This window comes from Petaurus breviceps, unplaced genomic scaffold (assembly GCF_028583685.1).
Source record: "Petaurus breviceps papuanus isolate PSGF00001 unplaced genomic scaffold, PetGlider_PUasm1.0 171, whole genome shotgun sequence".
Classification (NCBI taxonomy): Eukaryota; Metazoa; Chordata; class Mammalia; order Diprotodontia; family Petauridae; genus Petaurus; species Petaurus breviceps.
Window position 1 is genome coordinate 12,054,217 of NW_027185754.1, and position 16,033 is coordinate 12,070,249.

General features: G+C 37.1%; 1 protein-coding gene across 3 annotated transcripts in view; it reads left to right on the forward strand.

Moving 5' to 3' along the window:
- The first annotated feature begins 583 nt into the window (after positions 1-583).
- The window catches only part of SHCBP1 (SHC binding and spindle associated 1), a 33,632-nt gene continuing 18,182 nt past the window's right edge, over positions 584-16,033 (forward strand). The window contains exons 1-6 of one of the 3 annotated variants that reach the window (XM_069082567.1): positions 621-746; positions 4,195-4,291; positions 4,373-4,540; positions 4,995-5,110; positions 8,685-8,893; positions 11,864-11,956. In XM_069082567.1, the coding sequence (XP_068938668.1) occupies positions 4,222-4,291; positions 4,373-4,540; positions 4,995-5,110; positions 8,685-8,893; positions 11,864-11,956 (656 nt within the window). In that variant the 5' untranslated portion in view covers positions 621-746; positions 4,195-4,221. Of the gene's footprint in view, positions 747-4,194; positions 4,292-4,372; positions 4,541-4,994; positions 5,111-8,684; positions 8,894-11,863; positions 11,957-16,033 lie in introns of all 3 variants that reach the window. The other 2 variants (XM_069082566.1, XM_069082568.1) reach the window with 2 other exon arrangements.

The following is a 16,033-nucleotide window of genomic DNA, read 5'->3' on the forward strand; positions in this document are numbered from 1 at the left end:
AACAAAAACAAAACAAAACAAAAAAACCCCAAAACCCTCTGATATTTTTACGATATTTTCAGATTTATCAATTCATCAACTTATTAAGTACCTGTTACTCAGGAGGCAATGGAGACCCTGGAGACACACACAAAGACAAAAAAGCCAGAAACAGCTCCTGCTTTCAAGGAGGATACTACATGCACACATGTAAGTGAAAACAAGCCATTTACAGAATACTAGGAGACCATGAGATTCCGTGGGAAAAGAGCTGGGATTGAATTCCTGCCTGTGTCCAGCATTTACCAACAGTTGTGACCCTAGGTTAGGCAAGGCATTTAACCCCTCGGATTCTCTGTTTGCAAAAAACGAAGGCGTTGGATTAGAGGGAGTCTAAAATCACTTCCAGATCTAAATGTAAAATCCTGAGACCTCAGGCAGATGAAAACAGATGCCGGAGTGCCGTTCAGGTTGCAACCTCGCCTCCCCGCCAGGAGGGGGAGACACACTTGGGTCTTGATACGCCTAGACGCGGCCAGGCTCTGTGCCTGACTGAAGGGCGAACGTAAGTAAGCCTTCCTCTGATTGGGTCTCTGTGCTTCTGGCTACTTTCCAACCAGAGCCGGTGGGTTTACGTCACGGCGTCCCAGAGTGCAGCCCGCGGAAATTTGAAATGGCTGAAGGGTTGGTGACGGCTGAGGTCTTGGGGACTGCGGAGCTGGGCCCGGAGCCCTGCTCTCCCAGGGTGCCAGCGGACGTGAAGCACGGTACGCTTCCCCCCGGCCCCGCGGCGTCCGCCTTGGGCCTGGCGGGCGGGGGCCGCGGCTGTCCGCACCTGGCGCTTCCTCTCTCCCGGGCCTGGGGGCTCCCTCCTCTGCGGGGCGGCGCGTCCTGGGCACCGGGGACCTCTCCCCGGGAGGGAGCCTGGCGGCATCGGGGCAGGAAGGGCCGGGACCTCGGGACACGCCCAGGCTAGATCTGCCTGGGTCGCGTTTTGTAATCCTTTTCTCTATGTGACTTCGGTCCGGCCACTTGACCTCTCTGGGTCTTATTTAATTTCCCTGGTCTGTAAAAGAGGGGGTTGGGCCGGGTGACTGCTGCTGCCCCCCTGCCTGGAGGCTTGGGGGTGCCCCGGGCCCCCCAAGGCCCGGCCCTCGGAAAGCAACTAGGGGGACATATTTTGAGAAGGAAGACTGGGGGGTGGGGGCGGGGGTGGCCGCACGGCATATACACGTCACCTGCCTTTGGGGAAGTAGAAGTGGGAGCAAAGGAAGGGGCCGATTTAGGCTTATGTTAGGGAAAATTCTGGTGGAGCGGGAGGTAGTGAGTTCCCAGGCGGTGGAGATTTTCAGTTACCTGTTTTGGTCGCGTGTCTGGGATGTGTAGACGTGGTTAGTGTTCAGGTAGTTGACAGACTAGGTGACCTCTGAGGTCCTTCCGGACTCAGATTCTGCGAAGTGCTCAAGGCCTGTCCAGCCCGAGAGGACAGAGGGCAGAGTTTGGACCGTAGGTGTGCCATTCAGTGAAATGGAACAAATATGTCGTGTCTTTGTGCACGTGCAAGCTTAGTAAATGATTAGTGAATTGAGTGCCAGATATGGTTCATTCCTGGCCAATTAATCCTCAAAGATTCGAAACTGACAAGATGCTTGTATTCAGCCTTTGAAAACCTAGTTACCTCTACCACTTCCAGTAGTAGAGGACAGTCATTACAACAGCTAATTGCCAATAGCATTTTTGTAATGCTTCAGGGTTTGCAAAGATCTTGTTAAAAACTGCCCTATTTTATCCTCACAACAAACCTAGAAGGTAGGTTGCTAATAAATTTTGACCACTTAAGACACTAAGTTCAGACAGATGTCACTTGTGAGCATTGGCCCTTCCACTCCAGTCTCCTAAGTCATGAAGAAGGGGGTTTTTGATCCTGGTGTGGTTGAGCAAGTACACTGATACAGTCATGAATGCTTGAAATATTAAAGCATTATACTATCAAATGTAGGGTGATCTAGTTTAAGACCTAGGATGAAGTTTCATGAGAGATCAGCAGACTTGCAGTTAGACTTGGATTAGAGTCTTGCCTCTGACTTTGGACAAATCTTCTTTGGGCTCCATTTTTTTTTTACCTGTCATGTAAACAGATGGGATTCAGACCTTTCCAGCTCTGATCTCTTGGGTTGAATTGTTGACCACAGGCAAGTCACTTAAGAGTTTGAGTAGATTTTTTTTTTCCTACTCATTTTGCCTCAGTCTTTCCCTTTGCCCTTACTGCATCTTCCCCTCTAAGATAGGTATCTCTGAACACATTGTATTTCCTCCATATAGAAAATAAGTTCCTTGAGGGTGAGGTTGTATTCTTTCTGTCTTGGAATCCCATCACCTACTTCAGTACTGTGCCCCTAGTAGTCATTAATAAATATTTCTTCAGTTGAATTAAATCTGAGCTGCCTTCTTTGTAAAGTGGAAAAACAAAATACTCTTCCTACAGGAAGCCTTCTCCAACCCCTCTTACTTAATTCCAGTGCCTTCTATCTGTTAATTATTTCCTATTTATCCTGATTATAACTTGCTTCATATATATTTATTTGCATGTTGTCTCCCCCAATGGATTGTGAGCTCTTTAAAGGCAGGTACTATCTTTTGCCTCATTTTGTGTCCCAAGCACTTAGTATAGTTTCTGGCACATACGGTAGTAGGTGCTTAATAAATATTTATAGATTTGTTGTTGTGAGTAAAGCCCTTTTTAAGCCTTGGAAGTTCCATATAAGTCTGAGTTATTGCCTTTCTCACTGAGTTCTTATGAAGAAAGTACTTTGTAAAATGTAAAGGACTATATAAATGAATTACTGATATTATTTTGCCGCCTTAGGGCTTCTCTAGTTTCATCCCAGTTAGTATTTTCATTCCTGAAATGTAGGTCCCCTTTGCACTGTACACCTCTACAGCTGTATGGTGGGGCTAAATAAAGCCAAGTGCATGCCACCAGGGCAGTCCCAAGACTTGGAGTAGAAGGAGTCTAGGAAAGCAGGAGCAATGAGAGGAAAGAGAAGTGAGTACTACCAGTATTTAGTACATCTAATATTACCTAGCTCTGAAACACTAAGTGATGCTACTCCTGTCAATCTTAAATCCATCTGTAAACTGCTACCATAAACATTGATGATGATCAGTTGTTTTCATTCTCGTCTGACACTTTGTTGCCACATTTGGGGTTTTGGCAAAGATACTGGGGTGGTTTGCCATTTCCTTCTCCAGTTCATTTTATAGATGAGGAACTGGGGCAAACAGGATTAAGTGACTTGCCTAAGGTTTCACCCCTAACTAAGTGTCTGAGGCCAGATTTGAACTCAGGAAGATGAGTCTTCCTGACTCAGGGCTGGGCACTCGATTGCACCACCTACCTGCCCCTAAACATTGGCCTATATTATTAATTGGATCCTATTATAGCATGGTTTGTTGTTGTATACTGTTTGGGAGAGAGGTAAAATTGGGAAGTCAGGGGTGTCTAGGTGGTGCAGTGAATAGAGCACCGGCCCTGGAGTCAGGAGGACCTGAGTTCAAATCTGGCCTCAGACACTTAACACAAAAACTAGCCGTGTGACCTTGGTCAAGTCACTTAACCCCAATTGCCCTCCAAAAAGCAAAAAAAAAAATTTGGGAAGCCAACCAGAAAGATAAATCCTGTGTTGTTATTCAACTATTAAGAGTAGAAACAGAGAGGTAAGCTATAGAAACTACTACAGATAGTAAATGTTTGAGATAATTATGATTAATCATATTCTTATTATTGAGGACTGGCTTATAAAGGGTTTTGGGGACGGTTTTTCAAGTGCTAAGGTCTCCAGTGAGGAGTAATCCCACAGCCTACTTAAGATGAAACTAAATCTTTTCTATTAAAGGTTGTTTTAGCACTGTGAACTTGAAGTTGCATTAGAAAAAAAGAGAGAAACTTTCAGTTCTTTAACAGTGCCAGTCTTTAAAGAAGAAGAGTCATAAATCACCTTTTCCCTATTCCCCAGCAAATTTATAGTATTGTCATGAGGGAAATACCATATGACTACAAAACGTTGAGTAAATGAAAAATGCTAAATCATGGTAAAGAATTAGAGGCGTATTCTTTGGAGGAAAGTCAGGAAATCATCTTTTGATGTAAAAATCTAAACTTGCAAAAAGCTCTTAGGATTTTGAAGTGGAACTTTTCATTTGATATGTTTTCAGACTTGCTTGGATAAACTATAGTCCCATATGACAAGGGGAGAGGTGAATAAACTATGGTACCTCAATGCTCATTTGTGCTTCTCTGTTGTTCTAATGAGTAAGTGTTTTAATTTTTGTATAATTGAAAAACATTGGAAGTGTGTAGGAAGTTGAATGTTCTTCTTTTTTATTCTTTTAGACTTATTGCAAGATGAAGACACATTCAGTGATTATGGCAGTCATGATAAGCCAGGGACCGTTTTGCAAAGGTTTGTGCCAGAAGGGAATGTACCTTTTCCAGACATTTTCCAAACAAATCAGCTTTTGTTCTATGAGCGATTCAGAGCCTATCAAGATTATATTCTAGGTAAGTATTCACTTTGCATGTAAGATGGGCTTTCTTGCTTCTTATATTTTCAGTGTCTTTGTAATTTGGTGGGAATATGGCATCTTTTTACTGCACTGCTGTACTCTAGAATCTGCTGTTGGAATTACTGTGTAAATAGAGCCACTGTTTCTGAGATAGGGAATGGAATCTTCTTTCCCTGCCATTCATTGGCTGTGGGACCTTGGGCAAGCAATACAAACTTGCTAAATCTCAGTTTCCTCATCTCTAATATGAGGATGGAAATATTTTTACTACTTCAAAGAATAGTTACTACAAAGAAATGTGTGTTAATGTATTTGAGAATAGTCTTGTCAGTCTGACTGCAATGTTGTATTGAGAATGGAGTGCACACATTGAATGGTTGGGTGGACAGTAGCTTCCTTCTGCTTTATGTAGTATAAATTCTTATTTCAAGTATTTAATTTGTTTGTAGCTGACTGCAAGGCTTCCGAGGTAAGGGAATTCACAGCTGAGTACTTGGAGAAGGTCCTTGAACCATCTGGATGGCAGGCAATCTGGCGCACTAATGTGTTCGAGGTGCTGGTTGAGGTAAATTTAATTCGGTTGTTAAGACATTTGTCTCTAGCTAAAAGCACTTTACTTCAGACTGTTATAGCCAAAGTACTTATTTTTAATTAAAGTTTATGAGCTGATTGAAAATAGCATGTTTTCCACATCTAATTGCCATGGTGGATAAAGCATTCAAGCAAATTTTAAAAGCAACTGAAGGAAAGCTATTTGGGAATCTCGATAGTTTAAGTTTCAATGTCCTCCTGATAAGGGGAAGTTGACTATAGATCTATAAAGTGTAGGTATTCTGAACTCATTTAAAAAAGAAGGTCTAGTTATAAAGTCAACAGCAGTTTCAATTAATTTTTGTCTCTTAATTGTAGCACATTAAATAGCTCAAACCAAATAGGCAATACAAGACAGCCCATTTTTTGCTTAACAAATCTATAGTTATGTGGTTAATCTCTTGGTAATATGCCCCATTGCAGAAAGTAAAACAATCTTATTTTTCAACTGACTGGGTCTTTCCCATTAAATTTGCACTCTAATTACAGCTGTGAATTTTCCCAGTGTTTGTTAACTGGACCACAAAAGCCCCCGATAAACTGTAATGTTAAACCGACAAGTGTGAATACAAGACACTATACTACAACTCCTTTAAGAAACAATGTCATTTACTGCAGTGCATCTGTACAGGACAGTGAATCATAAATGTTGCTTGTGAATTTTTTATCTTAACTCTGGATTTCTGTATTAATTTGGAATAAAGTTCACACTTAGAAATTTTTATTAGGGTAGTTCTTTGAGAATTTTCTGGAATAATTTTTTAATCCTTGAGATCAATATTTAAAAAAAAATGTATATTTGATCAAGACATCTTTATTTTTTCTCGCTCAGTTCATATGGGAGCAAGGATATTTTCTGTTGTCTAACAGCATATTAGTACAGATTGACTTTAAAATGGTTGTATCTATTCTACCCAGATTATTAATCATTGAATTATTTACCTTAAAAGATACATGATTATATCAGTGTGGTGCTCTTAGTATTGTAATAGAGAATTTTATGGGTTACTTTGGCCAAAAAAAATTGTATCAGTTAGTGATTGGTTAATCCTCTGGTGGTGAACGTCTCTGTTCTTAACTGTGCTGGTACTCAAATGATAGTTTGTTCCTGGGTCAATATTTGAAGCAGTTCCAGCTTGATAGATCGCTAGGAGCTTGTGCCTATAATACCAATGCGATATTCACAGCACCCATGGTGGCTATGAATATGCTGGTATAGTTCTGAATCACAAAATGTAACAGACTCTCCACATGGAAGACAGAACCAAAACATTCATTCAAATACCAGAAAGCCAAATCCCCACACCAGAAAGCCAGATCCATCATAGCAACCAAGAAGTTGGTACACATAACCAATGCTGTGAGCACCGACATCCCCAAGACTTCCCTCTGTTGGGTCTTCAAAACAAAACAGGCTCCCTTAAGCAAAAATACCCCTTTCTGAATCATGCTAGCTGCTCTGCCTCTGAGCTGTTTGCTTCCAGCTCCACCCTTTCAGCAAGCTCCTCCCACTGTGGGTTCCATGTGATTACATTTGGCCTATTAAGGGCAGGGAAGGTCTTCAAATTCCCTTAGGCCTATTAAGGGGCAGGGAAGATCTTCAAATTACTTCAAATACTGTGCCCTGATAGCATAACTTTTAAAAACTTGAAGTTATCTCTATACCATGGTGATGTGTTGAAGTAAGGCTTTATTGGCACCAATTTCTTCCATGCAGTGAAAAAGATTCTGGATAGATAAGGGTATATATTTATTTTCAAAATTTGATTTTTTTAAAATTCTGAAATTCAACACAAAAAGAGCATTTCTGTAATACAGTAAAACACAAAAAGAGGATTCTGTATGAAACTATGAATCTCCATGTCACACTTCTTATTTTTTATTTAAAAAAAAGTTTGCAATAAACTCTACATGTTACTTTTTTTTTTTTTTTGCTTTTTTTGGAGGACAGTTGGGGTTAAGTGACTTGCCCAAGGTCACATGGCTAGTTTTTGTGTTAAGTGTCTGAGGCTGGATTTGAACTCAGGTCCTCCTGACTCCAGGGCCAGTGCTCTATTCACTGTGCCACCTAGTCGCCCCTCTACATGTTACTTTCAAAACTGTCCTTTAGATGAGAATTTTTAAAGGAAGATCATTCAGAAAAATAGCTATAAGTGGAAAAATTATATTTAGGGTAAAAAAAAACTAACAAGATTTTTCTCACATGATGATTACTTTGCCATGTTCTCTCAATGTATTTTTTTTTTTTTTACCACTTGGTACTAAAGAGGTTGCTTTCCATGAAATTTAAAAGGTTGAAAAGTCTTAAAGGGTTTTAAAGACCCTTTGATTATTGGTATAGTACTGTCAGGCTATAAAACTGTGAATTCTTAAGTATATTCTTTCTGTTGAAATTTGACTGTATTAAAATTGATGACATTCATAGTAAACTTTTGAATTTAGGAAAATGCTTACATTTCAGAGTCAAAGATGAATATTTGTGATCTAACTTTAGAGTCTTAGCCTAACTTTGATCTATTCTATGTTCTTTAAGCAATACACTAATTATGTTACAACTTGCCTGACTATATATTTTAGAGATGATTTTGATGTGGTTGTCCTTTAAAACTTTAATGGTTTATTATTCTCATTGGTGTGGGTAGTCTCACTGGTACAGATCAAATACTTATCCATACCTTCCCATCTTTTTATTCTTGTCCTTAGCTTTCTGTAAATCCTCCATAGTGAATCTCCTTGGCATATTGGAGGCCTTACTCTAGTTCTTTTAATAGTGTGTATGGGTAGCCATGCAGTTCATAGGATCACAGATTGAGAGCTGGGATGGACCTGCTACAAACCTCTCATTTTGCAAATGAGGCAGGGTAGGCCAGGAGAATCAAAGCAGCTTTGCCCTTTTCTAGATGCTCTCCTATTATCAGTGTAGATCCTAAAACGTGGCATGTAGAACTCAATACAGTATTCCAGCTGTGTATTGACGCAGGATGCAGTGGGACTGCCATGTCCTTATGTTTCTTTTCTTTTTTTTTTTTTGGTTTGCTTTTTGGAGGGGGAAAGGCAGGGCAGTTGGGATTAAGTGACATGGCTAGTTTTGTGTTAAGTGTCTGAGGCCGGATTTGAACTCCGGTTCTCCTGACTCCAGGGCCAGTGCTCTATTCACTGTGCTACCTAACTGCCACGTCCTTATGTTTCTTAATGCAGCCTAGGTTGAATTAGCTTCTTGGGCTGATGTGGAATATTGTTGACTGATTTTGAGTTTGTAGTCGATTGAAAATAAACTTCAAGAGCTTTTTCTCATGAACTTAAGTAGCAGTGCCTCCTCCATGTTTCATTGGGGAGGTTTTTGGTTTTCTTTTTAAACTGAAGTGTATGACTTAGTATTTATTCCTATTAAATAGTATCTTATATTTGATCCATTACTCTAGACTGATCTTTTGAGATCCTTACTCTAGTAAATCTAGTGCATTTAGCTATCCTTCCTAGCCTTGTGTTACTTGTACACTTGATTAGAATGCCATCTTATCAAATTGTCATATTATTTTAAATTTCAGGTCACAAATGTGGATTTTTCATCCCTGAAAGCAGAAGTGAAGCTTGCTCACCCATACCTTTGTGAATCTCAAGTTAGTACCTTTACTTTGGAATGTATGAAGGAACTGCTGGAACTAAAAGAAAATCAGTTGCCTCTTCAAGAACTCTGGGTGGTGTTTGATGATTCAGGAGAGTTTGACCAGACGGCACTTGCAATTGAACATGTCAGGTAAGAAGAGATATGTATAAAAATGATTTTGTACCCAGAAATCTTGGATTGCATTGAGGTTGCGAAGGCCCCAAAACTAAGCTATCAAACCAGTTATTATGTCTTTATTTTAAAATGCTTAAAGGCAGAAGTTAGGAGCTGGGTTATTTGAAAATTGTTAGAGAATTTTTAAGATTCTAGGGAGCTAGGGCTTATGGGCAATAACTGTGAATTTAAGGGAAAATAAATATTGTATATTCTCAGAGAGTCCCAAGACTGAAGAACTGACTTTTAACAAGATGGTAGAGAATGACAAGTGCTAGAAAAACTTGCCCTGATTTTTCCACGTGTCTTATATTTTCTTTCTTTTTTTTTTTTTATCAGTTTATGGGCTAATGCTGATTAAAACAAATCCTCCCTGCTCTTTCCTATAGTTTTTCAGGGAAAATTCAGTTTTGACCAGTACATTTTGGCATAACTGATTTCAGCTTTGCATCGTTTCTGTTAACTCATTCCTGTACTTTAGATGAGGTTAAAACAAAACCAGAACCTATTTGTATTGAGTTGTATTTTCCTGAATTTTTAAAAAACCATAAAATAGGCTCACTTACATCTCAAATGTTATTTATTTTGTATAACTGAAGTTTTTGTATCTTTAACTGATTAATTTAGGAGAGTGATTGGATGTTCCATTTTCATTAAAGTAGGCTTAAATTAAAAAAAAAAAGATTTAATTTGGTTATCCAAGGATAGAATATGTTGTTTTTTTCTTAATTTTATCTAGAAAATGGGAGATAGCTCCCATTTGATTAATAAAGTACTCATTTTCCATTATTTTATTTTAAGAGCTGGGTCTGGGTTTTATAGATTGAAAATCCTTTTCCTTGTCATCTTCAGCCCCAGATTGTAAGTAACGTTCCTGACAGTGTCTAAAAACGTTTAGCACAAAACACCATCAGTGATTCTATGCTAAGTATACTAATTTATTTTTGGTAGTACTTTATGATTATGAAGTACTGTACCTCATATTATCTTATCTCAGTTGATCCTCCCTGACTTATTCAAGATCATATAGCTACTATGTGGGAAAGCTGAGTCTGGAGTCCAGATTTTGTTAGTCCGACTCCCTTGATCTTTTCACTGTCACATGTATGGCCTCTCCATGTCCAAAGAACTGTGTTCAGCATTATTAGAAAAGTGCAGTAGTCATCCTGGTTCTACCATAATTTCTGTTAAGTGATGGAAGCAGTTTGAGGTAAGGAAAACTGCTTGTATTTTAAGGAAATTATGAATAATAAAGAAATTTTGGATTTGTACATCTCTTAAAAATAAGTTAGAAGAATCCAATCAAAATATTCATTTGCTTTACCAGTATGGTTTTGATTATAAGATAAACTTTTAGGGGGAGAGTTATATGACTATTTCAAGATTTCTCTTTGTCATAATTTTACATAAAAGAAGCTGGTATACATTAAATTATTCAGGATACTTAGGGGCATTACATTTTTTTTCCATTAGCTTTCATTTACTTTTTTGGGTTTAAGTTTTTAGGTATAACAAGATATTGTTAATCATGCACTGTTAACCAGACAATGTCATCGCATGATGATTTATTAGTTTCAGTTAAGATGACACAAATCTGGCATTTGGAATTTTTTGGTTATGAATCCTCTGAAGATTAATGTGGGGGCAGCTAGGTGGCGCAGTGAATAGAGCACTGACTCTGGAGTCAGGAGGACCTGAGTTCAAATCCAGCCTCACACACTTGACACATGTACTAGCAGTGTGACCTTGGGCAAGTCACTTAACCCCAATTAAATAAAAAATTAAAAGCTAAATTAAAAATAAAAAAATGAAAATTAATGTATATGGTAGATCTAATGGGAAATTTTAGGATTTTTTCTGATGTATGCACATGTAGATACACACATGTATATCTATGTATACATATGTCACACATGCACATAAGGATATGGTAGGGGATATAGAACTGGCCTTGTAACCATGAAGACCTGGTTTCCAGTCCTACTTGTGACATGTACTGGCTGTGTGACCTTGGCCCACTTATTGACCTCTTATTGTTCTAGGCAATTCTCTAAGACTTTAAGTTGCAGAGAAGGTACCAACCTGTATTGGTAGAAGGAATTCCCTTATCGAGGAGTTCCCTATGCCAATCAACTCATGAATTCAGTCCTTAAGCCCATAGTCATTCCAACTCTGGATTGATAATACTTGTTCTAATACTAAGCATTTGATAACCAGGTGCTAATTGTAGTGTTGTCTTATTTTAACTTTTTGTGTGTATCTGTGTTCTGCTTCCACAAGTAGTTAGTTCAGTCATTTTCAGTAGTGTCTGACTCAGTGATTCCATTAGGGGTCTTCTTGGCAAAGATACTAGAATGATTTGCCATTTCCTTTTCCAGTTCATTTTACAAATGAGGAAACTGAGGCAAACAGGGTTGAATGACTTGTTCAGGGTCACACAGCGAGTAAGTGTCTGAGGCTAGATTTGAACTCAGGAAAATGAGTCTTCTTGACTTCAGGTCTGGGGCACTACCTACTGCATCACCTAGCTGCTCTAGTTAATTGTTACCTTGAGGGAAAGAACCGTATTATAATGTTCTTTTATTTATTTATTATAGTGTCTTGCTTATTAATATTTGCTTTTTTGGGGAAAAAAAAACTGAAAGAATCAGTGATTCTGGAAAAACACCACAAGTTGGTAGAGGGAATGTTTATACTTTATGTAATTCATGATTCTGAGTTTTTATTAGGATTTAAGGGAATGTTTTATATTGTTTGGGATACTCTTGTAGTTAATATAACTGCTTTGATTTATTTGCAAGTTCAGGTTTTATTCTACAGAAATTTTTATATTCTGAGCTAATGACTGAATTTTTAATGTGTATGTATTTTATATATACATATATATGTACATATACATAATTATATGTACATATTTATATGTATATATATATATATATATTTTAGGTTTTTCTACCAGAATATTTGGAGGAGTTGGGATGAAGAAGAGGAGGATGAATATGATTATTTTGTCAGATGTGTTGAACCTCGATTGCGTTTGTAAGTGTGTCATTACTGTTCTCAAGGTGGCTTATTTCACTGTGCCTGTAATGATGACAAGTGCTTTTAGCTAGGTTCTATTTTTATTAAATTGTATAAAACTAGGGCTCATACAGAAACAGGATGATTTGCCAAGGTCAAACCTGCTGGCAAGTCACTTGAGAGCACCACCTGGTAAAGTGGTGGGGATGGTGAAGGTGGGTTCTTGATTCAGAACTTATATAAGTTTAAGAAAATATGCTAAATTGAAAAAAATTCATGTCACCAAAAAATTATCTCAGCAATGTCATTCAATGGAAAGGGTGCTGGGTTTGGAGTTTGAAGGACTGAGGTCAAACTTTGTCTCTGCCACTTACTCAGTGGGAAGCCCAAGTCAAGTCACTTAGCCTTTCTGGGCCTCAGTTTCCTGTATGCAAAATGAGAGACTGCTGAAGTCTCTTCTAACTCTGAATCTGTAATCCTTTGAATCTCACTCTTTAAAAAAATTTAAGGTAGTTAAAAAAATTTGATTAATAAAATCACAGAATTTGAGAATTGTAAATGACCTCAGTGTCTTTGTAGTTCCAATACCTATGCCAAAGGAATTTCTATTATAAGTCAAGTCAACAAGCATTGATTAAGCTGTACTGTGCTGAGCTCTGAAGATACAAATATAAACAACAAAGAGCTTACATTCTAATGGAAGAAAACAGTACATTAAAGGAAGCTGAAAAGGAAAGGCAGGGAGAAGGTGCCTAAGGCAGAGAAAGTCCACAGAGTCAGGGATAGAGCCTGGAGAGGAATGAAGACATGACTAGCTTGGTACTTTCCTTCAGATTGGAATTCTTGGAGTAACCATCCAATAAAGGGGAAGAGGCCACAGGGACAGTGAATTTCTAGAGTGAGATTGTCAGAGTCTAATGAACTTCCAGGGTGTGAAGGTTGCTATGGCATGATAGAGAGAATCACAAGTGAAGCATGAAGAAGAAGGAAGACAATTGACTTGGTCACTCTCCTTAAAATGGAGATTCTAGAAGTAACAGAGGAAGGGGCCACAGGGAGGGGAGTAAACTTCTAGGTGAGAAGTCTCCTCTGGCATCTTGGGTAAAGTCTGTAGAATAAAGAGTGGAACCCCAAGAGAAATGAAGCTCTCTATGTATCTAAATCTACAGCATTTAGGTTAACAGTAATATTGAAAAATGGCAAAAATTACTTGAATTATAGAATATTTGTCAATGGATGTATTTTAATCCAAGTTCAGATAGTAACACAAACTAGGCAAACAAAATATTGTCAGGATAATTTATGAAGTAGAAATCCTTGGATTTGTTAAAATAGCTATAAGGGAATGATATTATACAATGAATACAATTAACATTGGTTGTGAATGTAGCCTCACAAATCCTTAAATATTACTTTATTAAGTAGGCTATATAATGCCCTGATTATACTATTTACATGATTTGCTTTGCAAACTCTTTTTTAAGGAAAACTTGAGTTCAAATTATCCTTAGACCTTTAGCTAGCTCTGACCTGGGGCAACTTACCTAACCTCTATATCCCTCCATTATTTCCTTAGCTTTAAAATGGGGGTGATAATATAACACCTACCTCTCTGGGTTGTTGTCAGAATACAATAAGATAATATTTGTAAAATGTTTTGCAAACCTTAAAGCATTATAGAAATGCTAGTTATTCTTCATAGATAATTCAAAGATAAACATATCTTACTGTTTTATGGTCTGTTGAATTCTAAAACATTAAGATACAGAGAGGCCTGAATTAACAAGGTTCTGGATTACTTACAAACTACACATTTTTATATACACCTGACTCCCTCCTCCCGCCCCCTGAAATTACTTTCTTAAAGGTCTAAAGCAAATTTCTCACTAGATAGATTGTTCTACACTGCTCTAGGATTGCTTGTCTTAGCTATGTGTGGTTTCGAACTTTCCACTAGATGGCGCTACAAAACCAAATAACTTTTCTTGGCACTCGGGAAGGAAGATTGTTGAAATGTGAATAAAACTAGGACTTGTACTTCAGAAAATATTGTTGAAGAGGACTTTTTTATGATTTGGTTGTATATGTTAATACACTAACCCTGTCAATTTTTATAGAGACTTAATTGCCCAAGAAAGAACCTGTTGGTCTAATTAGCTCAAAATACAACAAAAAAAAGATGAGAGACTTTAGTAATTCTTTTAGTTTTTTTTAGGTTTATTGTGTGATTTCATTTTTTTTTTTCACATATCAGCTGGGAGTTTTATTATCTCCTTTCCTTCTTGTTTTCTAAGATGCATGCTTGGCAATAAAATGCCAGAATGGTGGTCAGCCAGAAAATTCTTGAGACATAATGTAATTTCTCTTAAAGAATAATGTCTTATTTTAACTTCAGTGAAATATAATGAAATGTATTGTAACTTAAATGAAATGTAATGATAGTTGAATGCTATTTGTACCTGAAGAATTTGATCTTTTAAAAATGTATTCAGACTTGGCAGTCTTATAGGGCTAGACAAGAATAAATGATTTATACACATTTTGTAGAGCACCAGCAGATGATAAAGCAGAAGGGAAGAACTGTTTTCAAGAGTTGAGAAGAATCTTTGCTGTTGATGAGTCTTGAATGCTTATTATATGTAACAGCATTCTTTAAGAAAGTCTTAGATGAGAGTAGAGCTGGAATTAGGCAGCACTTAAAAGGACTACACCATCTTGGTTTTCCAGTACACAGTAGATGTTTTTTATTTCCAATTCAAAGCATTAAGCTTTAAAAATCATTGATATGAGTTACACAGATCATTTTTTCCTTGTCCATCCAAATTGGACATCCATGTTCTGGAGATTCACTATAAAGAATTAAAAAGATGGATTGGATTAGGTATCAGAAATATTGATGTTTATTCTTGGATTCTAATTTTAATTTTTCACAACTTCTTAAACTTTTGACTGAATAACTGTTTTATTTCTCCAGTTTATCTTTGTAAAGCAGATTTTTAGAATGGCTTTAAATATTCATACATTAATCTATACAGATAAAATGCTTTCCTTTCAAGATTCATCTGATGCATTTATTTGAAATTAGTTAATTTTATATTCATTTAAAAAACCATTTGTTTTTATGATCGTTTGATGTTAATTTCTTTAGGATTTGGGTTCTGATTTTTTTCTCTATATTATTCAGAAAATTTCTTTTGTAATTTTATATTTATGTAAGGGTTTTTGTCTTAATAATAATCTTCACAAAGGTTAAATAAATTGCCTAGGGTCACACAGCCAAAATCTGGTAGAAGTGGTAGTTGAACCCAGAATTTTCTAACTCTGATAATAAAACTATTACCTTGAAACTGTTTTTGATGACATTCTTGTTCTTTAGATGGTAATGATTTTACATCTTTAAAAGCCATCAGTTTAAACTTCAGTGTATAATACATACATTGTTTAGTTGACTTAAAAAGAGGTAAAATATTCTAGTTCTGTTTGTGATACTTTTGAGTAAGTCACTAAGCAAATAGCATAAGTATAATAAAGTAGTTTTATAGGGTTGTCCAGGTAAAACCATATATTGTTCTTCCTTTATAGTATTTCTTTAATTTTGGTGATTTTTTTACTTAGAATCCCAGAGGTTTAAATTTTCTAAATTATTTAATCGTTTTCCTAAGTGAAAATTCAGCATAATTAGGTATAGTACTGCTTAAAGGCAAAGGGAAGACTTGAATTTCTTGTAATTTCTGATGTGTTACAATCATGGTATTGTTTTATGTTATATTTAAAGTATTGGAGTTCCTTTTTTTCTCTTTTCTTGAGACTTCATTCTTTCCTTATTTTGCATCCTTTTCCTCTCATTTATAAGTATTGTCAGTCATTTTTTCAGTTTTACATATGTGAAAAGAAAGGTTCCTTTTTAAACGATGACTTAACCAAAAGTGTAAGGTGAAGGAGTGTCATCTTTTCCTGATGGACTTTTGGTATTAGAGAAGTACCCTGGCCTAAGGGAAAAAAATTAAACCAACCTTTCAAAATACTTAATGAACTTAAAATGATCTTCCTTTCTCACCTGCCTTCTGGTATGTAGTCTTTAACGTACAATGGTTT